The 26,947-nt window shown below is 40.8% G+C and overlaps 1 protein-coding gene across 5 annotated transcripts in view; it reads left to right on the forward strand.

Moving 5' to 3' along the window:
- Positions 1-26,947, forward strand: part of IL31RA (interleukin 31 receptor A) — a 98,505-nt gene that overhangs the window by 21,018 nt on the left and 50,540 nt on the right. For 2 of the 5 annotated variants that reach the window (XM_009208434.4, XM_009208435.4), the window contains exons 2-3: positions 17,673-17,750; positions 26,411-26,528. In XM_009208434.4, the coding sequence (XP_009206698.1) occupies positions 17,693-17,750; positions 26,411-26,528 (176 nt within the window). In that variant the 5' untranslated portion in view covers positions 17,673-17,692. Of the gene's footprint in view, positions 1-10,727; positions 10,970-17,432; positions 17,751-21,296; positions 21,490-26,410; positions 26,529-26,947 lie in introns of those variants that run through there. The other 3 variants (XM_009208432.4, XM_009208429.4, XM_021939371.2) reach the window with 3 other exon arrangements.

Consider the following 26,947-nt stretch of genomic DNA (forward strand, 5'->3'; position numbering starts at 1 on the left):
ACATTTACTTTCAATTAACATAGTCTGCTGAAATGTCCCTTTCTCTAAGTAACTTTCAGGGACTCACATCACTTAGGGTGGAATTAATGACTTCCCTTTCCCATTTCCCATAGCATTTTATACACACCTCTGACAGCACTTGCCATTTTCATTTATAGCACTTTGTTTACATGTCTGTTTTCCCACTTAAGTTGTGGACTTTTCCTGGGTGAGGCCTGTTCCTTACTCAGTTTTGCTTCCACAGTGTCAAGCACAGGATCCAACTTTGAGTTATGTTTGTGGAATTGCGTTGAAAGTCTGGGCTTCGTGGATTGAATCTCTCCCCTTCCAGCCTTAGTGTTACTTGATTCAATTGTGTTAATTGTCCATTCCAGCCAGTCTCATCTGCGATTGTACCCTGTTGTGTTCTCTGTTACATGCTCAGCTCTGCCCCACCTTGCTGCTGCCACAACCTATGTTAGCCCTCATCAGCATGTTTCTGCAGCCCAGCTTCTTTAAGCCCTGCATTCTCAAGTTGTCCCCACCACCCGTTCTGTTCAGGTTAATCTTCCCTTTTGCATGCATGTGCCCACACATGGGGATCCACTTTACATGTTTATCTTAGCCATGGTTGGTGCAGTTAGGATTCTCAAATTACATTATCAGTACCAAATTAGATTTGAAAAAGGAGAGGGAGCATTTATTTCTTTAGCAATCTTATCACAGTGTTTCCTGTGGTCCCAGAAATCATGGTGGAAAGAAAATTGGGATTTCAGAAAACATTGCTTGATTCTGCAGGAAGTGAACAACGTTTTCTAATGATTTCCAGAAAGAGAAACATGTCATATTTTTCTGGAGTGCTTTAGAAGGAAGTAGTGCAGTCAGTGGTGGGAAATATGTCCTCCACTCCCTGTTAAGTTCTCTGTGGCAGATCTTACATATTGCCGGTGAGTTCCTGCTCTTATTTACAGAATGAAGATAATGATATTCTGCAGCTGTGAATTTTGAGTTCAACTATGTAGTTGCTGATTTTCTGCCTATTGGGTTTGTCCACTTCCAATAGAGGGATGTCAATATCTTCACCTGTCATAGTGAATTCTTCTGTTTTCCATTGTAGTTCTGTCAGTTTTTGCCTCATGTATTTTGATGCTCTGTTGTTAGATGCATACAAATTAAGGACTGTTATGTCTTCTTGGAGAATTGGCCCCTTTACCATTATATAATGTCCCTCTTTATCCCTGATAACTTTTCTTGCTTTGGAGTCTGCTTTTTCTGAAATTAAGGCAGCTATTTCAACTTTCTTTTGATTAGTGTTAGCATGATATCTCTTTCTCTATCCATTTATATTTAATCTATATGTGTCTTTATATTTAAAGCGGGTTTCTTTTATTTCCTTTTGTTTGTGTGTGTGAAATGCAATCTTCCTTCTGCAGCTTTCTTTATTGAAGTGTTTGGTATATATTTGGTGCTAGCATGGCCATTGCTAATTTATGATTTTTTTTTTTTTGCTTTATTTATTTGTAATTTCAACTTTTAGTTTAGAATCATGGGGTACATGTGCAAGTTTGTTACATGGTATATTGTGTGATGCTGAGGAGCCAGAGGGGGAAATAAACCACCTTTCCTATAAAGGCATAAATAAAATAATTACATCCAATGTCTCCTCAGAAATCATATAAGGAAGAAGAAAGTAGAATGAAATATTTAAAGTGTTAAGAGAAAAACAACCCCACCAACCTAGAATTGTTTATCCTATGAAATTATCCTTCAAAGTGAAGGAGGAATAAAAACTCAAACAAAAATTGAGATAATTTGTTGCCGGTAGACCTGCCTTGGAAGAAACGTTAAAAGTTCTTCCAAGAGAGATGAATAATATGAGTCAGAAACTCAGATCTACATAAGGAAAAGAAGAGATCACAGAAGAAATAAGTGAAGGTAAAAGAAACACTTCTATTTTTCTTATTGTGACTTGACCTAACAGATAGCAGTTTGTTTAAAGTAATAATAATTATAACAATGTATCTGATTAATATTGTTTATGTGTAAGTGAAAAACAGTAGTTTTATTTTTCATTTTCTACAGTTTTAATGATATACCTACATGTAGTTTTTCTGGAATTTATCCCACTTGGTGTTCTCTGAGTTTATTGGATCCTTGGTTTGTTGTCTGATGTTAATTTGGGAAAATCTCTGTTTTTACTGCTTTAAATATTGTTTCTGTTCTTTTTTCTTTCTTCCCTTTCTGGTATTCCCATTATGAGTATGTTACACCTTTTGCAGTTGTCCTGCAATTCTTAGACACTGTTGTTTGTTTATTTTTAGTTTTTTTCTCTTTGCTTTTCCACTTTGCAAGTTTCCATTGTCACATCCTCAAACTCAGAAATTATTTCTTCAGCTATGTCCAGTCTACCTATGACCCTAATAAAGGCAGTCTTCATTTTTGTTATAGTGTTTTTAACCTCTAGCATCTCTTTTTTATGCTTACTTAGAATTTCCATTCTGTGCTTATGATATCCATCTGTTCTTGCAAATTGTCTACTTTTTCCACTCACCCTTAGCATATTAATCATAGTTATTTTATATTTATAGTCTGATAATTCCAACATCCCTACCATATCAGGGTCTGTTTGTGATGCTTGCTTTGTCTCTTTAAACTGTGTTTTTTACCTTTTAGTATGCCTTATAACATTTTGTTGAAAGGTGAACATGATGTACTAGGTAAAAGGAACTGGGGTAAACAGACCTTTAGTGAGGTAATGGTAAGATGTGAAGGGAGAGGAAGTGTTTGACAGCCCTATGATTAGGTCTCAGTCTTTTAGTGAGCCTGTGCCTCTGGACTGTGAACTTCACAAATGATCCTCAGTTTTTCTTTTTTTCTCTACTGCCTTAGGTGGTACAGGATGGCAAGAGGGGGCTATAGTGGAGTATTTTCTTTCCCATTAGGTTAGCCTCTTGTAAAATAGTTTCTCTTGAGGGCAGGTGATATGGTTTGGCTGTGTCCCCACCCAAAATCTCATCTTGAATTGTGATCCCTGTAATCCCCACGTGTCAAGGGCAGGGCCAGGTGGAGGTAATTGGAACACGGGGGCTATTTCCCTCATGCTGTTCTCATGATAATGAGTGAGTCCATCCTGTTGCCCTGTGAAGAAGGTGCCTACTTCTCCTTTGCCTTCTGCCATGATTGTAAGTTTCCTGAGCCCTCCTGAGCCATGTGGAATTTATAAAGGAAACCTCTTTCCATTATAAATTACCCAGTCTTGGGTATTTCTTCATAGCAGTGTGAGAACGGACTAATACAGCAGGCCTTGTTAAGAAGAACAAAATGTTCTAGTGTATTTCACAATGTTTACTCCCCTCTGTCCCTCTGCTACCTGCTATTTTTCTCTAATCTTTGCTATGAGAACTTGGTGGTTCTCATACGAGCTCCTGGAAGTAAAACTCACAAAGTGTGAGGGCCTCTTTATGACTTGGGCTCCCTGGAGTTTTTGACTCTTATACTTTTCCACACTGAACCTTGAGTGATTTAACAATGATAGTTCAGGTTTTCCTACCCTGGTACTGGTTCCTGTGGAAATGGGTTTGTGTTCTGGTGAGCTGTGATTCTCTGTATATCCACCTGTCTGTCTCTCTAATTTTGGGGACAGTGGTTTGTCTAGTGACCTCACTTCTCTGATGGATCTAAGAAGAATTGTTGATTTTCAGTTTAACTTTTTACTTGTTGTTAGGACAGAGTTACGCTGTTTAAGCTCCTTACATGGGGAACCAGAACCTGGAAGTCCCAGCTGTAAATATTGAAGGCATAATGATTTCTTAACTTTTATATTCTGATTCCTATTGTTTGGTTCTCTGCCTCTCCAAAATAGGAATTGACCCCATAGTATTTCTGTACATTTTAACTGGGAACGTTAAGACCTGGATAAATTCTAATCTTGGCTCTGCTGCTAATGATTTACCTTGGGCAAATCAGAGACTGAGTTTTCTCATCTATAAAAGTGAAGGGTGCAGACTCATTTCTAAGTCTCCTTCTAGCTTTAAAATTCTGAGGTGGGTGGATCACGAGGTCAGGAGTTCAAGACCAGCCTGGCCAACATGTCTCTAGTAGAAACTCCGTCTCTACTAAAAATACAAAAATTAACCAGGTGTGGTGTCATGCGCCTGTAATCCCAGATACTTGGGAGGCTGAAATAGGAGAATCGCTTGAACCTAGGCAGAGTTCAGTGAGCCGAGATCGTGCCGCTGCACTCCACCCTGGGTGACAGAGCAAGACTCCATCTTGGAAAAAAAAATCTATATTTTATGATGTTACAAAATGTTCTCTGATTTTGAATACTAGTACCAGTACTCTGGGTAACCTGTGTGCTCAAGCAGGTGACCTATTATACTTTCTGGAATTTAAAAATAAACTTTTTATTTTGGAATAAATTTAGATTTATAGAAAAGTTGTTGGCTGGACATGCTGGCTCACACCTGTAATCCCAGCACTTTGGGAGGCTGAGGCAGGTGGATCACGAGGTCAGGAGTTTGAGACCAGCCTGGCCAACATAGTGAAATCCCATCTCTACTAAAAATACAGAAATTAGCTGGGCATGGTGGTGTGCACGTGTAATCCCAGCTACTTGGGAGGCTGAGGCAGGAGAATCACTTGAACCCGGGAGGCAGAGGTTGTGGGGAGCCGAGATCGCGCCACTGCGTTCCAGCCTAAGTGACAGAAACAACAGCAACAACAACAACAAAGAAAAGTTGCAAAGATAGGGCTGGGCGCAGTGGCTCACACCTGTAATCCCAGCACTTTTGGAGGCCAAAAGGTGGGTGGATCACTTGAAGACCAGCCTGGCCACCATGGTGAAACCTTGTCTCTACTAAAAATACAAAAATTAGCCGCGCATGGTGGTGCATGCCTGTAATCCCAGCTACTCTGGAGGCTGAGACAGGAGAATCGCTTGAACCCAGGAGGCGGAAGTTGCAGTGAGCCAAGATCGCACCACTACACTCCAGCCTGGGTGACAGAGCGAGACTCTGACCCCCTACCCCACCAAAAAAAAAAGTTGCAAAGATAATACAGAGAGTTCCTGAATACCCCTTACTGTTTTCCCCATGGCAACATTTTATATTATTATGGTACATTTGTCAAAACTAAAAAGCAGATCATGAATGGTACGTTACTATTAGCCAAACTCTAGACTTACATTTGGATTTCACCAGTTTTTCCACTAATGTCCTTTTTCTGTTCCAGGATCCAATGCAAGCTATCATATTACACTGAGTCGTCATATCTTCCCAGTCTCCTCTGGTCTGTGACAGTTTCTCAGTCTTTCCTTGGTTTTCATGACCTTGACGGTTTTGAAGAGTGTTGACTAGATATCCTGTAAAATGTCCTCAAACTTGGGTTTTTCTGATGTTTTCTTCATTGCGAGACTGGGCTTGTGGGTTTTTGGAAAGAAACCACAAAGATGAAATACCTTTCTTGTCACATCATATCAGGGGTTGGTTATATCTATATAACATCACTGGTGATACTAACTTTCATTAATTGGTTAAGGTGGTGTTTGCCAGGTTTCTCCACTGTAAAATACTATTTTTGTCTTTCCCAACTCTGTTCTTTGGAAGTGAGTCATTAAGTCTAGCATACCCTGAAGGTGGGAGAAGAGAGGGAGTTAAGCTTCATTCACTTCTTAAAGAGAGCAGCATCTACAGATCACTTAGAATGTGTCTGTAAGGAAAATTAGTCTCTTCTTCCACATTTATTTATTCAATCATTTATTAATATTAATATGAAGTAATGTATATTTATTTTATACTTTGGATTATAATCCAGTATACATTGTTTACTTTTTTGCTTAAATTGATCTGGCTTTGACTGTAAGTTCTTTCAGATTGGTTCCTGTGTCCCTTTGATATGCTCTATCCTTTTGCTTTTTCAACATTTCCTTACTTTCTGGTACTACAAAGATACTCCAGGTACATTCTGTATTTTCCTTTTTCAAGTCCTAAAATCAACCATTTCTCCAAAAAGCTCTGGGTTTTAAAACAAATGACAATTTATCTGTTTTGGTATTTATAAGCATTGTCATGGTGACCATCCTTGATGATATATCTCTGGAAAACTCCATGATTATGTCTTTCAGATAAATGTCTAAAAGTGGAATTCCTGGATCAAAGGCATCTAAAATGCTTTTACTATGTTTTCCACTAACAAGGCATGAGATGGGGGGCTGCCTCAGGGGCTGCACCTCAAAGCCCACTTCAAATGGGAAACACTATCCATCCATCAACCAATTTATCTGTCTTATAACTCTCTTTCTATGACTTTCTTATTTTCAAAACAAACAAGGAATAAAGAAAGAACAAAATGAAACAAACAAAAGACCTCATCTAGACTCTCTCACCACACAACAAATCACAACATTGCTCCTCATGGGAGGAAATGGTTGAGGTGTCAGACTGAGAATGACATCTGTTTCCCTTCATGGGGAGAGCACTTGTTAATTCACCTATTAATTCACTTTTAAAATATAATTTTACATTTTATCAAAGTAATACGTGTACATAGTTTAAACATTCAAGTGGCACTCCAAGACTTAAAATGAGTAACAGCAATACAGTGCTACATCCCTTCCCATTGCTAAACTTTCTTCACAGAAAAAATCGCTTTCAATTCTTTTAGCTTTTTTTTTTTCTGGGGTTTATTTCCATATCTATAAAGAACATGCTTATACTGCAATTTTAAAATTTTTTCAATTTTAGACATTATCTATTGACTTCTTTCTTACTATGGAAGATAAAGACTGAAGTCTCTTACCAATCCTATACACAAACACACATACATGTGCATCCTTTCCTAACCCCATCCTTTCAATATAGTTATAACTTTTGTTAAATCCATTAATGTTTTCGTTGTTGTGATTCTGTAGTTATTCATAGCTGAGCCACATATTGGACTTTAAATATATTTTCTTATATAACATTGTCTTTTTCCTGGAATTAATAATTATGCCATTGTTTGGTTTCCTTAATTTACTGAGCCTATTACTCATCCTTCTCCAAACTTTCCAAGAGTGCTGCAAAACTTTTCAAGTTTCAAGTTTCAACATCTGTCACATCCATTGGGTCCTCTCCATGTATTTTTTCATTGGAAATATCCCTCCTTGAGCCTGGCGCCTGCCCCTCACTTGGGCTAGTTGCTGTCCAAGCCTGCTGCATTCTTGTCATCTTGGGATCTCCCTTGGCCACCATTCTTGGAGTTCTCTCTCTTATATTTGAAATTTCCTGTTTTCGGGAGCCAATTTTTCCTTTTTGTTTTGGCTTATGCTCTTGTTTTGGTAGTCACTTTTTTCACTAACATCTCAAAAACATGGGAGATAAACATGTTGGAAAATGCAAAGTTCCAAGAACTTTATTTTACCTTTCTTTCTGATGGATTATTTTGATGGGTAGAGCATCCTAGGTGATAAATAATTTTCCATTAGAGTTATAAAGGAATTGATCCATTGCTTTCTAGCTTCTGATTTTGTTATTAAGTCTAAAGCCATTCTCATCCTTGATCCTTTATCTATGACTTACTTTTTTTCCTATCTGGAAACATTTTTTTCTGTTTATTCTTGATATTCTGAAACTTCACTGTTTTGTACTTCAGTGTAGATTTATTTTCATTTATTATGCTGTTTACAGTGGGCCCTTTCAATGTGGAAACAAATGCTCCTCAATTCTTGGGAATTTTATTGTATCACTTCTCTCATTATTTCTCCCCCTCCGTTCCTCTGTTCTGTGTTTCTGGACTGCTAGTAGTCAGATGTTGGCTATTCTTCATCTCTTCGTCTTTTCTTCTATCTTCTGGAAGATTTCCTCAACTTTGTTTTCTAGCCTTTAGAGTTCAGCTCTCATATTTTGAATCTCCAAGAGTTCTTGTTCTCTAATTAGGCCTTTATCATAGTATCCTATTTATATTTTGTGTATACAACATTTTTTCTTATTTTCTATGAAGGTTTAAGTAATAGTTTCTTTTAAAAAAATATTCTGCTTTCTGCATTGCCTTTCTTTCAGGTTTTTTCCCCCCATCTGCTGTTGGGATGGGAGAAATTTAATGAATTTGGCTTTGTGGGGTTAGGATTAGGTAGTCTGTTTCTTTATCAGATTTTCAACCAATCTTATGATTTTTGTTTCAGAGGTACAGTCAATTCTCATTATTCCTGGCAATTATGTTCAATAAAGTCGCCGCAAACACTGAATTTGAAAATACTGCCGGGCGTGGTGGTTCACGCCTGTAATCTCAGCACTTTGGGAGGCCGAGGTGGGTGGATCACCTGAGGTCAGGAGTTCAAGACCAGCCTGACCAACATGGAGAAACCCCATCTCTACTAAAAATACAAAATCAGTCGGGTGTGGTGGTGCATGCCTCTAATCCTAGCTACTAGGGAGGCTGAGGCAGAATCACTTGAACCCTGGAGGTGGAGGTTGCGGTGAGCCGAGATGGTACCACTGCACTCCAGCCTAAGCAACAAGAGCAAAACTCCATCTCAGGAAAAAAAAAAAAAAAAGAAAGAAAGAAAATACTGAATTATTCTCTGTAGGGGAAATATAGAGTTAGGTGCCTGTGAGCCTCTGGTCACAACATTTTTGTCAACTAATCAATACATAACCTTGTTTTGTGTGTGTTTCTGTTTAAAGACACCTTAATTAATATACGTTGTTGATTCATCAACATTGAACTCATGGCCAATAACAGTACTATGCCTCATGCCTGAATAGACCTTATTTAACACGTATTTTCTCCATGAGGTACAGCCTTCTTGTGCTTAGGAACACCAGACAGCACTCCAGCACTCTGCTTAGGGGGCATTTGAAACAGCAAAGTCACTTATAAAAGGCAAAAAATTGCAAAAAAAAAAAAAATAATAATAACCAGCATGGCACTAAATAGACCATGAAAAGACTTGTGCATGCAGTATGAAAATTGAGACAGGAAGGCAGAGCGTCAGCTTGTTCCACCTCAGCTAGGAATGTGCATCAGGCAACTCAAGTTTTTCACCACGGCATGTGTCTGTGAATGACCGCAAAACATTGTGAGTATTGATTTGGGAGTTACAAATAATTCCTAGCAAGTAAGTGAATTCACAAATAAGGAAGTTGTGAGTAATGAGGTAATGAGGGTTGATTGTACCTACCTAGTGTTTCCAATTCCTGAGCCATATGAGATTCCGTGGCATAATTATGTTTGCTTCTTGTTGGCAACCTTATTAGGCATTTTTAGGTTTCTGCTTTCTCATCTTTACCAGTTCAGTTATGGCTTGATTCATTTCTCATTTTCCAAAAATTTGTTGACATCTCTTATTTGCTGTTGTCTCTTCCCATTTGTTTTGTCTTGCGGTTCTATATCTTTACTATATTTTTTGTGGAGTTTCCTGAGAGAGTGGAGACAAATGTATATGCTCAATTGGTCATGTCTTAACCAGAATTCTATTTAATACACAACACCTTTAGTGAAGTGTTATGCATGTAATAGGTGTTTACTAGGTATTGGTTGAATAAATTAAAGAAATGCTTGCTATTTTTATGCTAGCATTTAGCTTTTCTATAGAGTATGTTATAATAGAATTTTATTTTATTTATTTATTTTTTGAGATAGAGTTTCGCTCTTGTTGCCCAGGTTGAAGTACAATGGCGTGATCTTGGCTCACTGCAACCTCTGCCTCCTGGGTTCAAGCGATTCTCCTGCCTCAGCCTCCCAAGTAGCTGGGATTACAGGTGCCTTACACCATACCCAGCTAATTTTTTTGTATTTTTAGTAGAGATGGGGTTTTGCTATGTTGGCCAGGCTGGTCTCGAAGTCTTGACATCAGGTGATCCACCTGCCTCAGCCTCCTAAAGTGCTGGGATTACAGGCGTGAGCCACCACGCCTGGCCAGAATTTTAAATATCTCATAATTATAATCTGCTAAGTAAAAGACTAGCTCTCTTTCTCCCCCTTGTTCCTCCTGCTTAGTGAAACATTGCCTAAGGAAGATGCGGGATGGGTTAAGAATTAAAATGTGGGGCTGGAAACCATAGCTTGTTTTAAAGCTTAGTTTTCTTTCCTTTTGCATCATAATCTCTTCCCTAGTCTATTTATTTCTTTGTGGTTTTGTCAGTCTGTTACAAAAGGTTGCAAAATTGTGGTACTAGAAGGGATCCTAGAAATAATCTAATTTAAACCTTTGATTGCTAGGAAACTGAGAGTCAGGCTACCTTGGTTCAAGTCCTGGCTCCACCACCCGTGTAGGACAAGTGGCTTATTGTTTTGACCTCAGTTTCCTTGCCTGTAAAGTGGGAATAAAAATACTCCTGATGTTATAGGATTGTTGTGAAGATTAAAAGAGATAATTAATGTGAAGTTGTTAGTACTATGCCTGACACACAGTAATTATTAATTATTAATTATGATGATTACTAGTGGTTAAGCTCGAGCTCCCATTTCTCAGTTCAGTGTTTTTCCTTTAGATATAAATAAGAATTTGTAAGCCTCTTTTTTGAATCAGCTACCATTATTTTCTTTCCTTCATCTCCTTCATTGTCTAAAGACAGTTATATGATTGCATATTTCTCATTTCAAGCTAAAGATGCTCTCAATGTTTCAGCTATTACCACATTTGTAAGGACTTCCTGAAGAGAAAATTTAAAAGTTACTCACTTCTTTTAGCTATTTCTGGTCTTTCAGATGATACTTTTTTTTTTTTCTGTAAAGTTGAGTGTTTTTGTTTTTGCTTTTGTTTTTAGTTAACAATAATGCAATCCATTTCCCAGCATAAGTGGGTAAGTGCCACTCTGACTTGGGCTGGGCTTAAAAGCACAAGAAAAGCTCCCAGACAGAGTGGAAACACTCCCAAATCTTAGTGTGGATAAATTAAAGTCCAGATTGTTCTTCCTGTCCTGACTCGTGCTGCGGGAGTTGGAGTTGCCTTTGATGCAAATCCTTTAAGCCAGCAGAACATCTGTGGGACATCCCCTGGTATGTGAAGGTGAGTGCCAAAGCATTTAGAGAGTGATCATTTGAATTATCTTTTTCTACTCTGTATAAGTCTTTTTTTGTTTTCTTCAGTGAAATTATGGGTCGGACCCATCACATGAACTCCTTGAACTGGTTGTTGATAGTTAAGGGAATCTAATCTTTTGGCAGGCATATCTATTTTAAAATGCTGAGATCAGAATTGAGAATCATGAGTGTTGGAGGTGAAGGATTGGGGAATATCTGAAATAATGGATTTATCTTTCAGGAAACTCTAGGCTAGAGAAAATTAGACCTAGAGGATTCAGAGGAAAACCCTTGCGTGTACTGGTATTTCATGGCAGGAGAGCTGAGAGAGAGTAAATCACTAATAGCTACCACATGATTTTAGTGGAAAGAGTTCAGGTTTGGAATAAGACAGTCGTGAGTTTGAATCTCATTTATGCTGCTTACAAACTATTATTTTTGGACCATTTACGTGATATCTCTTGGCCTCCGATTCCATATCTGTAATCTAGAGATGAGTAATACAAACCCTACAGGGATTTTTAGAAGTACAGGATGTAATTTGTATAGTGTAATTAGCACTTTACAGGCTCTCACTGTTCCATCATGATAGTGCTTTTGCCAGTCTCACTGCTGGCTGTCTCAGAATGTTCTTTAAATGAAGGCAGCCCACAACCCAAATGGGTTTATAGACTTTAAACCTAGAGGTAGTCATCTGACAGCTCATAATCTCATCTTGGGCAATGTATATATAATCAATATCCTCATCCAAAAAGTAAGGATGTCATTATTTTATTAGGCTGAAATTGCCAATATTTAACTGTTTTTGACTTAATAAAAATAGCAATTTCATTTGGTTTAACCTAAAACATAATATAGAAATAAAATTTAAAATATGCAGGCCAGGTGCAGTGGCTCACACCTGTAATCCCAACGCTTTGGGAGGCCAAGGCAGGTGGATCACCTGAGGTCAGAAATTTGAGAGCAGCCTGGACAACATGGCAAAACTCTGTCTCTACTAAAAATACAAAAATTACCTGGACGTGTTGGCGGGTGCCTGTAGTCCCAGGTACTCAGGAGGCTGAGGCAGGAGAATTGCTTGAACCCGGAGGCAGAGGTTTCAGTGAGCCGAGATTGCACCACTGCACTCCAGTCTGGGTGACAGAGTGAGACTCTGTCTCCAGAAAAAAAAAAAAATAAATAAATAAATAAAATATAAAATATGCAACTATAAATAGAAAATATAAAAATATGTCTCATTTACCTGAAGGGTGACAAGAATATAAGGAGATAATATACATGAAAGTGCTTGTAAATCTAAGGCCATTATTATTGTGACTATTATATTATCATTACTGCAAGCTCCAAATAAATATTTAACAGAGACTGAGAACAGGGTACCCTTCTACTTGATCAGTGAAAGTAAAACTATAAACCAAGTCCTGTGGGTCTCGAGGAATTCTGAGGCACTGAGGGAGGCTGGGCAGCGCATCGCTTGGCTATCTCCCTCTCAATGTTATGAGTCTACAGGTGCTTGAACTTATGGCCATAGTGCTGGCCCTAGAAGTTACTCACTCTTCTTTTCCATTTTTTATTTTTTTATTTGAGACAGAGTCTCCCTCTGCTGCCCAGGCTGCAGTGCAGTGGTATGATCATAGCTAATTGCAGCTTCAAACTCCTGGGCTCAAGTGATTGTCCCACCTCAACCTCCCGAGTAGCTTGGACTACAGGTGCACCATGACGCTCAGATAATTTAAAAAAAAATGTTTTTAGAGACAGAGTCTTGCTATGTTGCCCAGACTAGTCTTGAACTCCTGGGTTGCCATTCTTTAAAAACCCAGTTCTATACTGCAGGAGATAGTGTTTGGCACAAAATGCGAATCAACAAATAATAGTTGAGTGAACATATGGATGAATGAACCAAAGGAAGGCAAGCCCTAGGAAAATCGCGTAGTGGTACATTCTTGTACAAGTGAAATGAGATGAAGCTCAGCATCCAGGACACAGCCTTGAATGGGAACTGAATGGCCAAAGAGCACCCTGTGAGGTATCCATTTGATGAGGGATTGCAAGGGAGTAAAACAGCCACACTCTATTTCCTTTGCTTTGGTCCTGTGAGGCAGGATGTGGGGAGGCAGGGATAATTTAACATGCTGAAATGTGTAGCGTTTCCCAGCAGAGGCAGTAGCTCCCGTCTTTGCTTTCTTCTCGTGGTGTTCCCAGCCACTGCTGGTAACCAGTAGTAATAAGTGGTTGGATTTGTTTGCAGTCATTTGTCTCCAAACAGTAGCTGCTACTAGGTTTATATCTTTTTTGTTGTTGTTTTGTATTGTTTGTTTGTTTGTTTGTTTTCAGATAGAGTCTTGGTCTGTAACCCAGGCTGGAGTGCAGTGGCACAACCTTGGCTCACTGCAACCTCTGCCTCCTGAGTTCAAGCAGTTCTCCTGCTGTAGCCTCCTGAGTAGCTGGGATTACAAGTGTGGGTTACCTTGCTCAGCTAATTTTTGTATTTTTCATTCAGATGGGGTTTTGCCATACTGGCCAGGCTGATCTCAAACTCCTGACGTCAAGTGATCTGCCTGCCTTGGCCTCCCAAAGTGCTGGGATTACAGGCGTGAACCACCATGCCTGGCCAACATCTTTAAACATAGGACACCACTAGTTACTTAAGTGGCATCACTGTATATTCTAAGAGTCCTTTAGTTCAGTATGGCATATCTGTAGTGTTGTTGGAAGATTTTAAAGCTCTGCTAAATGCTGTACTCAAACGAGATCCCACCAATGTGAGATTGTTTCTAGGAAATGACCTCTTTTTGAAGACCAGTTATTCAAAACTGCTGCATTTCAAAGTTAAGGCTGATGACCCAGGGATGCAGGAAATGGTTGATGGTTCTCCTCAAGAGCACAGCAGAATCTTTGGGAATTTCTTATGGCCCAGATTTGGGGAGGCTGATTCACCTCATTTAAGTCTTCAAGAGACTGATACATTGAAACCAATAAGAAATCGTCTTTCTAATGCCTGGAAGGCTCCTATTCTTTGTTCAGAGCCTCCTTCCGTTAAATTAGTAATCAGAGAGGGCATCAGAGAATCAGAGCAATCAGAAAGAGGGATTCGGGGTTTTGAAGTATCTTTCATCAGGTTTGTGGTGAGGTCTTGTGGCTGCCCTGTCAGAGTCTTTTGCTCCAGTGACAGGAAATTTCATAATTTCCTTTCATAGATAGTACTGGATAAAAACTGCCAGCTTCTGTCTTTTTTAACCATCAATGTTTTACATTCTAAGCTGACCTTTCCTTTCTGTCCTCAAAGTCTTCTGTTTAGGATACAATTAGTTGAGTAGATTCCTGCAACTAAATGACAGTGAAGGTTTTCCAAATCCAACTCTTTGAGATTACACACAGATTTCTTTGACTGGAGTCCTGAATGAACTCAAGCTTATCAACTGCACATCTACCCACCACAGATAACTAGAATCACCTTGAACTCTCAACTGGACTTATTTCTAAGCCCCTGGGAGGCATCTCACCTTTTTGCATTTTTTTTTTTTGAGACAGGGTCTCACTTTGTTGTCCAGGCTGGAGTACAGTGATGAGATCACAGTTCACTGCTGCCTCGACCTCCCGGGCTCAAGCCATCCTCCCATCTTAGCCTCCCAAATAACTGAGACTACAGGCACATGCCACCATGCCCAGCTAATTTTATTGTGTGTTTTGTAGAGATGGGGTTTCACCATGTTGCTCAGGCTGGTCTTGAACTCCTGACCTCAACTGATCTGCTCACCTCAGCCTCCTAAAGTCCTGGGATTACAGGTTGTGAGCCACTGCACCCAGCATTTGTTCACTTTTTTTTTTTTTTTTTTTTTTGAGACGGAGTCTCGCTCTGTCGCCCGGGCTGGACTGCAGTGGCCGGATCTCAGCTCACTGCAAGCTCCGCCTCCCGGGTTTACGCCATTCTCCTGCCTCAGCCTCCCAAGTAGCTGGGACTACAGGTGCCCACCACCACGCCCCGCTAGTTTTTTGTATTTTTTAGTAGAGATGGGGTTTCACCATGTTAGCCAGGATGGTCTCGATTTCCTGACCTTGTGATCCGCCCGTCTCGGCCTCCCAAAGTGCTGGGATTACAGGCTTGAGCCACTGCGCCTGGCCTTTGTTCACTTTTTTTTACCAGCAAGCAGTCCTTTTTGTGGTGGTTCTCTAGTGTGAGAGGAGAAAGTGGGAAAGGCTGTGGAGGACAAGCAAGCATTAGAATGAGAGATTTCATCCTAATGGCAAGGCTTGTTGACTTCCCACAGTCATTAGCTCATTTCTGTTTTTGGATGCTCTTTGTGCTCATTGCACTATTGTAACTACAGCACTTATTATGTGATATGTGAGACTACTGTCTAGGCTTCTGTTTCTGCAAGTGGACCAGTGGTTCTCAACCCATTTCTGTTCAAACCTACTGCAGAAATATGACATGAAAGTCCTCGGTAACAGCAGCTCACTCTGAAATTGGTAGTTTCCAAAAATATCACTGCCATCCTCTCCATCCTTTTCCCCCTTCCCGTTGTTAAAAATCACTGAACTTGAATATGAGCTTTTTGAGGTCAGAGATGTGCTCTTCCTTGATTCCAGGCATCTAACACATGGCTGGGACAGTGCTGAAAGCATAGAAGAATGCCTGAGGTCACCAGTTTGTTTGTGAGAGGGCCAGGACCACAACTCAGGCAGTCTCAATTTCTAGAATGCTACACTCTTCAACTACTGTAACTTTTCCAGTTTTGTCTCTGGGATGATTTAGTACTGTTGATTTTTTTCTAAGGTTTTTTTTTTTTTTAATTTCACAAATAATAGCTGAGTATTTTTATTGTAAAGGAGTCAAGCAATAATTACCATTAACTTAAAAATATTTTAATATTTTATTCAACATTTAATATTGATAGGATTTTAAATGCAAAACCACTTGCCAGAATAACAGTTTTAGTTTAGCATCCATCATTATTCATTGATTCACTTATTAAGACTGCCAGCATCTTGGCTTTCATAGTCTTCCTTTTTAATGTGCCTTTAGGACTTATAAATAATGTGAGCTAGAACTAAAGGCTTGTCTTCTGCCTAACAGATGGAGAAAATTAAGACAACATCCTGAATAATTAGACACAAAAAAGAATGTTCTTAGGGTCATAGTTATTTTTAAAGACACATTTTTTTCTTCATTGAAAAATTAAAATGTTTCCCTTTGAGTTATATACCCATTTAAATCAAAATGGCTATCTCTTGAGAGGAAAACTACTGCTACTGAGTGATACCAGCACTTGCTGCTGTGTGACCAGTCTTTTATTATTTCATCATGGTGTTTTTATTATTGTGGCTCCAAGTTCTCACTCTGCTTTATTATCTTAGGCATTTCCAATTCGCTAAGGATTTCAGTCGGTTCGTATGTAAGAAAACGTTATCTCTGTAATTTTCTCCAGAAATCCTGCATGCACATTTTTCTAAAGTAACTTATTTTGTAAAGAACCCTTTTCTTTTTTTTTTCTATAATCATTTGGCAGATGAAAATATAACATCATTTATTTCTTCCTGAAATGAATGACTGGTTTTACATTTGCTTTATTCTTAGACCATCCCACCATCTCATCTTAGATGAGATGAAGAGCTAGCATTCTTTTTGTTCCAATAAACAAGTAAATGCCACAAACAGTATTGTCTACCAGGTACCAGGCACTGCCTTAGATACCAAGGCTTCAAAGAGGAAGAAGAGAGGTTCCACTCTTAAGAAGGTCCCTGTAGGTAGGAAAGTCGTCAGGTAAATTGCTGACCACCATTCTTGTGGCAGATGCTGTAGGACACATGATATAGTGGAGCGTGGGGCACAAAGGAGGGACTGACTGGCAACTCCGTGTGGGAATTCAGAGAGGGCGTCTTAGGGAAGGAGAGCTTTGAAATGAGTCTGGAAAGATGATTACTTTGTCAGAAATAAGGGGAAAGGAGCACCGTGGGCATGCACAGAGCATGGAGATGTGAGATAGCATGGTGCTTGAGGAAACTGTGAGTTGTTCCATTTGGCTGGAGGGCCTAGGCACTGAGGCAGGGGCCAGAGGATGGCCTCAGAGCTGCACAGACTCATTTTTTTCTGGAGCATATTCTTGGTAGTTGGCATACTTTTCATAAGATATAGCCGAGGCCGGGCGCGGTGGCTCAAGCCTGTAATCCCAGCACTTTGGGAGGCCGAGACAGGTGGATCACGAGGTCAGGAGATCGAGATCATCCTGGCTAACACGGTGAAACCCCGTCTCTACTAAAAAAATACAAAAAATTAGCCGGGCGTGGCGGCAGGCGCCTGTAGTCCCAGCTACTCGGGAGGCTGAGGCAGGAGAATGGCATAAACCCGGGAGGCGGAGTTTGCAGTGAGCTGAGAGCCAGCCACTGCACTCCAGCCTGGGCGACAGAGTGAGACTCCGTCTCAAAAAAAAAAAAAAAAAAAAGACATAGCCGAGTGGACTATGGATGAAGGAAAACATGTTGTAATTGCAAATCTTTAAAATGTTGACTGGGGTTGATGGAGTAATTATGAAGGATCTAGGTGATGATAGTCAACAAAATAAAATAAAATAGGCTCCTTCCTCCCTCCAAAATCCCCCAAATCTATTTGCCACTGGCAATAGACCTTTTGAAAAGAGAGATGAAGCAAACCAACTCTTGACTGATGTCATTTTCTGTTCTCTCCCCAGCCTTCGTGGTTAACCTGGGGATGATGTGGACCTGGGCACTGTGGATTTTCCCTTTACTCTGCAAATTCAACCTGGCAGGTAGGTTGGCCTGGGCCCTTTTACGGGTCATGTGATTATTATTGCCTTCTTTGGACAAGCGTTGTTAACTTTAAAACGACACTGGACTATGGACATCCACAGATAGAAAAGGGGACTTGTGAACACCCTGAATTTGCATGTGTGTCTGTGTGTGCACACATGCATGGAGTTTCACATATACTCATGCATTTGCAAATGTGGCAAGATGGCTTACCATATTTTCAAAGGGAGATACGACCCCAAAAGTGCTGACATCTACTGTTTTAGAATAGAGTAGTCTCCCCTTATCTGTGGGGGAATATGTTCCAAGATCCTCAGTGGATGCCTGAAACTGTGGATAGTACCAAACCCTATATATACTATATTTTTTCCTTCACATACATAGCTCTGATGAAGTTTAGGCACGTTTGGGCATGAAGAGATTAAAACACTAACTAATAATAAAATAGAGCCATTATAATAATTTAGTATAATAAAAGTTAGGTGAGGTCGGGCACAGTGGCTCACACCTGTAATCCCAGCACTTTGGCAGGCTGAGCCGGGCAGATTATTTGAGGTCAGGAGTTCGAGAGCAACCTGGCCAACATGGTAAAACCCCATCTCTACTAAAAATACAAAAATTAACCAAGTGTGGTGGCTCATGCTTGTAATCCCAGCTACTTGGGAGGCTGAGGTGGGAAGATCACTTGAACCTGGGAGGCGGAGGTTGCAGTGAGCCGAGATCATGCCACTGCACTCCAGCCTGGGCCAGAGCAAGACCCTGTCTCAAAAAAAAAAAAAAAAAGTTATATGAATGTGGTCTCCCTCTCTCTAAATATCTCATTGTACTGTACTCACCCATTTTCAGATGGCGTTGATCACTAGTAACTGAAACCACAGAAAGTAAACCCACAGAAAGAGGGAACTACTATGATAGGAAGTGCTTAGCTCCATAGTTTTTGTGTTGTTGCTATGGCTTCATATAATACATATATATAAATACAAAAATAATCAGTTTTCATACTATTTGCCATAAATTCCAAGGATATAAAGGGAAATAATGAAACAACATATTTCTAGAGTGTTCCAACTCAAGACTACAGGCCTAATATCCATACAATGGCTTGTAGATCTAAGATCCATTAGTTTGATTATATCTTATGTTTAAAAAAACATTCAGAGCAGAGACACTGGTCTGGTAGTGGGAAGGTAGGGAAGGCGTCATGTAGCGTATTCATGTGCTTAGGCTGACATAACAAAATACCTCAGACTGGGTGGCTTAAGCAACAGAAATTTATTTTCTCACGGTTCTGGAGGCTGGAAGTCCAGTGTCAAGGTGGCAGCTGGGCTGGTTTGCAGGTGGCCATCCTTTTGCTGCCTCTTTACATGGTCATCCCTCTGTGCCCACACAACTCTTGTGTCTCTCCTCCTCCTAGGGATGCCAGTCAGATTGGATTAGGGCCCATTGTAATCATCCCATTTTAACTTAGTTACATCTTTAAGTGCTCTATCTCCAAATACAGTCACATTTTGAGGGACTGGGGGTTAGGGCTTCATTATATGATTTTGGAGAGACATAATTTAGCCCATAACATGTACTAATTGGAGTCACCAAGAGGGCAGTCATGACCCAGAGATAATGAGAATGCCTTCAGACTTCTGTCCTGGCATGGCCTGCCTTAGCCCCCTGGGGTTACACCTGTGGCACTCAGGAGCTTGATAGACCAGGGGTCCCCAACCCCCAGGCTGCAGACTGTGTTAAGAACTGGGCTACACAGCAGAAAATGAGCTGCTGGTGAGCCAGAGTTACTGCCTGAGCTCTGCCTCCTGTCAAATCAGCAGCTGCATGAGAGTCTCATAGGAGCACGAACCCTATTGTGAACTATGCATGTGAGGGATCTATTGATAGATTGCATGCTCCTTATGAGAAGCTAATGCCTGATGATCTGAGGTGGAACAGTTTCATCCCGAAACCATCCGTACCCCAGGTCCATGGAAAAATTATCTTCCACAAAACTGGTCCCTGGTGCCAAAAGGTAGGGGACTGTTGTGATAGAAAATAGATGATACAGGCAGACAGGACTGTTGCTCTCCCTCTCATCAGCAATTGCTCCCAGTTATCCAATCTAAACTTCTAATTACAGATACTGTGGCTCCTATCAAGTCACCCTTTCCCTCAACTTGTCTTTTTCTGTCTTCTATCTCTGTTTTCCATTCTTCTTATGTTGCACATATACCAGCTCCTACAAAACTGGCTCCAATATCCACCATTGTTTTCATCTAGAATATCTTTCCCTTGGTCCTGCTTAGCTTTGCTTTTCTTCTAGGTCAAGATATTTTTCAAAACACTGACTTTGCAACAGCACCAAAGTGATATGAGTATAGAGGGAAGGAGGGAGATGGAGAACATCTTTATAATTTTGGAAAACGTTCTTCTTGCATACGGGAAATTCTCTGATAAGCAAGAACATTCTCCCAATTTTTCTTAGAGGAAAGTGATGAATGTTTTTTCCCTTATTTCTAGAAATAGGGGGATATTGCTATGGTTTGTATTTTGAGGGTGTAGGGAAAGATAGATGGGAGTGACCAGCATCTGAGATGGAGTCTTGCTCTGTCACGCTGGCTGGAGTGCAGTGGCACAATCTCAGCTCACTGCAATCTCTGCCTCCTGGGTTCAAGCGATTGTCCTGCTTTAGCCTCCTGAGTAGATAGGATTACAGGCGTGTGCCACCATGCCCGGCTAATTTTTGTATTTTTAGTAGAGATGGGGTTTCACCATGTTGGCCAGGCTGGTCTCCAACTCCTAACCTTATGATCTGCCCATCTTGGCCTCCCAATGTTGGGATTACAGGCATGAGCCACTATACCCAGCCTGAATGATTTCTTTCTATTCCAGAATCCAATTTAGGGTACCATATTGCATTGAATTGTCATGTCTCCTTGGTCTCTGCTGGTCTATGACAAATTCATAGTCTTTCCGTACTATTCATGACCGTGGCAGTCTTAAGGAATACTGACAAGTATTTCTGGGTTTAGGGGGAAAAATACAACAGAGGTGAAGTGTTCTTCATTGTGCATCACAGTTTTACCCATGTTTGTGACAATCTTCTGATGGAGAATTGAGTAAGACTTAAAATAGGCATACTGATTGCCAACAAGGAGGAAGGCAGGACAACAGATGTGTAGGCTCTGCCAGCCAAGGCAGTTCTAGTACGTAGAGCCAAGGTTGTTCAGCTATGTGGAATCACTCTAGATAACTGAAACTGGAAATGGTAAAGAAAAGCAGGAAAGTAGAAGTGAAGTCTAACATTGTTGATTTGGTTCTGTTTTTATTCCAGTTCCCCTCAACCCCCTAATCTGTGACAAAATGAATCTAAAATCCTCATATGCAGAATTAAAATGTCATGAGGACACAAAACTAGGGAAAACTACTGTTAAGTTCCTCCTGCAAGTCTGAGAATACTGGAGAGAGCAGGCTATTTAGATATTAGTCAGGGAGAGTTGTTTATGCTGTAATAATAAACAAGCCTAAAATATTTAAAACAGCAAACTACATGTCCGTCGCAGGTAAGTAGGGACCCAGGCTGGTGGGGCTCTGCTGTCCTCACACACACCATGTCAGCATGCGTTTTCAAGGTGTGCAGTGACAGGAGGAGGAGAGAGAAGAGAGTCATGCACCAGCCCTTGGACGCTTCCTCTCACATGACAAAGGCCAAGGCAAATCCCATGGCCACCCTATGGAGGAGCACTGGAAATATTGGTGAGCATTCATTTTATCTACCACAGATCTATTTCGTAACACCAATGTCAAGAGAGCCTTTGTAAGACTATTGCTGTCTCTCACCATATGCCACCCAGTAAGGGAAAAACAAGTGTAGTCTCATAAAAACAGCCTGGGTTGAGTGGAAAATCATTTTGGGAGCCACCTCCTCTTCTCCTGGTGGCTCCAAAAATCATTGACACCTGGTGACACTTTTAATGGTTCTGAAAAACAGATATTTGACTCTCTTTTTGGTTGATGGCTTCTAATATATGTTACCAAAGCTTTTGAAGAAGCTTGGGAGAGGTATTTAAGGAAGAACAGGAAAGAGCAGGATTCACTTAGGTTTGACTGGGGTGTATTTAGATCTATGAGGATCTATTCCTACACTGATATCTTGGTGGCTGGCTTTGGATTCAACCAACACAAGGGAGAGCAAGAATGAAAAGGAAATAAAATAAAATATGACCGCAGGAGGCCGTAATGAGAATAGTATAAGACTAAGACTATTCTGGGGAAACAGGGAAAGGCTTCTTGTTTCCTTGTTCTCTGGCCAAGAATCAACTTTGAAATCCTCCTGAGAGTTAGTGTGACGAGTATGAGTGAAATGGGGGTGGGGCAGGCTACCTCTGTGTGAATATGTGTAAGAAACATGGCCAGGGACTAAGTATAGACCCACATGTATACACACAGACACACACACACCACACATACCACACATATACATCACACACACCACACTACACACACCACACATACCACACATACACATCACACACACCACACACACACCACATACCACACATATACATCACACACACCATGCACACACCACAAACATACTACACACAGCACACTACACACACACTATAAACACATTACACACACTACACATGCCACACATATGTCACACATACCACACAAACATGTCACACTACACACACATCGTAAACATACCACACACACCACACATATGTCACATATATCACACAAACATATCACACTCACCACACACACATCATTTACATACCATATACACCACACACACACCAACACACACACTCCAGCAGACACACACTATACACACATTATAAACACATCACACACACTACACACATACCGCACATACACCACACATACCCTGCACACACTACACACACACACCACATACACATCCACACTACACACATACCACACACACTACACACTCATACCATTCACACATATACTATGCACACATACTACACATACCACACACACATCACACACATTATACACATCACATACACACCACACACTACACTCCCCCCCATACACACACATGCACTGTGCATGCACTGCCCTTATCTCTGAGCCATGGAGACAGGGAGTGAGTGGGACAGTGTGTGAGTTATTCCTCCTGGGTGTTGCGAGCTAACCCTTGGTTCACCTCTTGTAGGACTTTGCACTTCCTCCTGACAGTTGGGAGGCATGGGGTCTGTTAACATTCTGCTTGTTGACCCCAAAAATCCCTAGGGAGTGTTCCAAGCTGCATGGGCTGTTTGAGAAATGTGTTAATGGTGTGTAGCTTTCAATCTCTATGTAACATGCAGTATTATTTGATTCAGGTCCAGTTAACTTTGGTCCTTTTAAGCATTTGGATCTGGAGATCACTGGCTTTGTCATGGTTTTCAGCGTGCAAGTAGTAAAGATAGAAAGCCTTTGAACTGCTTGTTGGATAGGTGCTGTGGGTGCCAGGCTCATGTGCAGGACTAGGAGGAAGGCAGCTTCTCTGGAGAGAGCTAGAAATGTTGACACAACAGGAAGCCATTTAGCTCTCCCTCACCCTCACTTGTCATTCTCAGTGGCTCCTTTACCCATGTAGACAATGCTTAGTTCCTAGTCCAAATACATGAATGTATATACAAACACACACATTTACAGCCCTTTTAAAATCCCAAACCTAAACAAAACAATGAATGCCACCCATTCTGGAACCCCTTTACACCACCTTCGTGTTATAGGGTAATACCTCTGACAGAGTTGAAATATATGTAATATTATTCAGATATGCAGAGAAATGGAACATCCCTATTTTCTATGATCAAACAAATCAATTTCTAAAGTCCCCTTACCACTGGAAAGTCAGGCAAGGGTGAGAAAGAGGAGGGTGTGGGTAGCACTTAAATTTGTTAACATTGTGTCATTTCTTCTGGTTTAAGATGTCTTTGGCTAACTCAGTCTCTTTGGGGTTCCTGCCTTGCTCTCTGCTCCTCCTTAAGATGGTGTCTGAATATATGAGCAAGGCTTATGTGACTGCAGTCTTGGATGTGTGGGAAGAAGTCCTTGTGTTGCCCTCTGTCTTTCCTGAACTGTCTGGTGTGGTCTGATCCCCCTCTGCCATCTGCCATGGGACAGCTGGCTTTGGCTGTGCTTTGAGCCATAGCTTATGCTCCAGTTGTTTGCCCATGGTCCTGAAGTTCCTCTGTGGATGGAAGCTGCTTCATCCTCATCCCAGGCCTGGTCCAGTCTCACAGCTGTATCCTCGCCCCCCACTCTGAGGGCACAGGGAAATTTCTGGATCCCTGTGTGCTACATTCACCTGCATGGAGCTCACGTGAAGAGTTGCACCAGGCCACCCTCTGCCAGCACATTGTTAGGACTTCCATGCCACCGTAGAGTTGGTGCTTAGTGGAACATGAGGCTTCCCCTAGACTAGTGGTTCCTAGCCTTTTTGGCACCAGGGACCAGTTTCATGGAAGACAATTTTTCCATGGACAGGGGGTGGGGTTGGCAGTCAGGGAATGGTTTTGGGATGAAACTGTTCTACCTCATATCATCAGGCATTAGTTAGATTCTCATACGGAGCGAGCAACCTAGATCCCTCGCATGCGCAGTTCACAGTAGGGTTCAGCTCCTATAAGAATCTAATGCTGCTGCTGTTCTGAGGTAGGGGTGGGGGTGGGGGTGGGGAGCTCAGCTGGTAATGCTCACTCAACTGCTGTTCACCTCCTGCTGTGTGGCCCAGTTCCTAACAGGCCAAGGACCCATACTTTGCCCAGCGATTGAGGAATCCTACTAGACTACAGCCTGGCAATCTTCCCCAGGCTTGCTGTACCCGGTGAAATAGGCTACCAGCCAGATGACCTTGGTGCATGGAACCCATCCGCTTGTTTGTACCGCTCTATCAAGAACACTGACATCAGAATTCTTTCCTTTACCTTCCTTTCATTCCCTCCCCATCCCTGCCCCCATATTTACTTGTTAGAAGTGATCAGCTTTTTCCTACTTCTTATCTGGTAGAGACTTCCTTCCTAGGAAGCACTAGAGCTTCCTTTGATATGTAATTTAAGAAGTTACCCTCCTCTCTCAAAAATGCCTGCTTCTTAAGACTATGATCTTGCCAAAGGTTCAACAAAGAATTGAGTGTAAGCCTCAGAGCTGAACATGGCCCTTAGTCTAAAATTGCTCTTAGTTCTTAGTTGTGCGTGTGTGTGTGTGTGTGTGTGTGTGTGTGTGTTTATGATCAACCCCTTGGTCATCTAGTGAAGTCTGTGGGCTGATTCTCAAAACAATGTTTGTAAACGCACAAATAAAATAAATAGCATTACAAAGATACCAAAATATACTGAAATGAAATCATCAAAATATTAAAGAAACAAATTTGTGATCTGGTAATATGGGGTCTTCATTATTAACACATTAAATAAGAAGACCTAATAATTGCCTTAATTTAGATCTAATATTAATAATTACCTTAATTCAGAAATAGTGATAATTTTTTCAAATTGTATTAGTCTGTTTTCACACTGCTGATAAAGACATACCGGAAACTAGGAAGAAAAAGAGGTTTAATTAGACTTACAGTTCCACATGGCTGGGGAAGCCTCAGAATCATGGCAGGAGGCAAAAGGCACTTCTTACATGGCAGCAGCAAGAGAAAATGAGAAAGAAGTAAAAGCATAAACCCCTGATAAACCCATCAGATCTCATGAGACTTATTCACTATAATGAGAATAGCACAGGAAAAACCAGCTTCCATTATTCAATTACCTCCCCCTGGGTCCTCCCACAACACATGGGAATTCTAGGAGATACAATTCGAGTTGAGATTTGGGTGGGGACACAACCAAACCATATAAATATTTTAAGGTACCTGCAGCAACCAAAATATGATATGAAAATATTTGTGATTTATAATGGTGACAAAGTCACAGGCAATGATGCTATTACTGTGGTTTGCTGATTACACTTATGATGGAAGGAAATTCTAAATTTCAACAGTAGGTTAGTGAAAATTAAAAATGTAAATTTTCCCCATTTAAGTTCATGGACCCCTGAATTCTACCCATGAACCCTTAAAGGTCTAAGTCCCTGTTCTAGATGGTAGTATCTGGTTTCCCTATGAAAGTGTGGATGCTATGGAGTGGGGAGCTCTCAGGAGCAAGATTTCTAAGATATGGAGATACAGTTGAAGATATTTCATAAATTACTGTACAGTCTTCTGGAAAAGAAAATTGTTGATACACATGGTTGAAGTGTGGCATGGTCGTATTCTTGCTTATGCCCTCATCATCTGTTACCCATGGGTTATCCAGAGTGATTCTACCATTTGATGCTTTACTGAGTATATCACAAATACTTTGTATGTATTTCTTGGTGTTTTAAAAATGCTTACTTCTCCAATGTTACTTTTAAGTAAGAATGTAAAAAAGGATTTCTTAAAAAAGTAGAAATCTAGCTCTTCAAAGGGAATAATTAAAGAGATGAAGTTAGATTCTTTCCATTGAACCTAATTGAAAGAACCCATTACACCTAGCCACTAACCAAAAAAATCTAGCTTTTGATCAGCATATTTTCCATTAAAAATGTTCAATGCTGGCAATATTTATTGTATACTGAAATTTTTGTGTTTGTGTGTGTATGTTTTTAATTTATTTAGCTCTGCCAGCTAAGCCTGAGAACATTTCCTGTGTCTACTACTATAGGAAAAATTTAACCTGCACTTGGAGTCCAGGAAAGGAAACCAGTTATACCCAGTACACAGCTAAGAGAACTTAGTAAGTACAGGAGCTTGTGTTTTATCGGTTGGGGCATGGGGGAGGCAGAGGCTCCTGATTCATTCATGATTCACATCCCAGATGAAGCAAAAAGTTTCCTCAGTGACAGCTTCTGGGTGATCTCTGTGTGCATCCAGTGGCTTGTGGATGGGATCTGGAGCTGCAGAGGGAGGGGAGGCATAGCCAGTGGTGACCTCCTCCTGGATTCCCCATTGGCTGAGATCAGTCACAGTGGAAAAATCTGTTTATTTACTCCACCCAACTATACCCTGCCTCTTCCCAGAATGTGTTATAAAACTGTTCATTCTTTCTGGATCCAGATATAGTAAGTAGGGTTGTAATCCCAGAACCAAGAGGCAATTGACCATGGTCTGCCACTAATTTGCTGTGTGACCTCTGTCAAACAGTGTTCCACAGGA

Source organism: Papio anubis, chromosome 5, assembly GCF_008728515.1.
Source record: "Papio anubis isolate 15944 chromosome 5, Panubis1.0, whole genome shotgun sequence".
Classification (NCBI taxonomy): domain Eukaryota; kingdom Metazoa; phylum Chordata; class Mammalia; order Primates; family Cercopithecidae; genus Papio; species Papio anubis.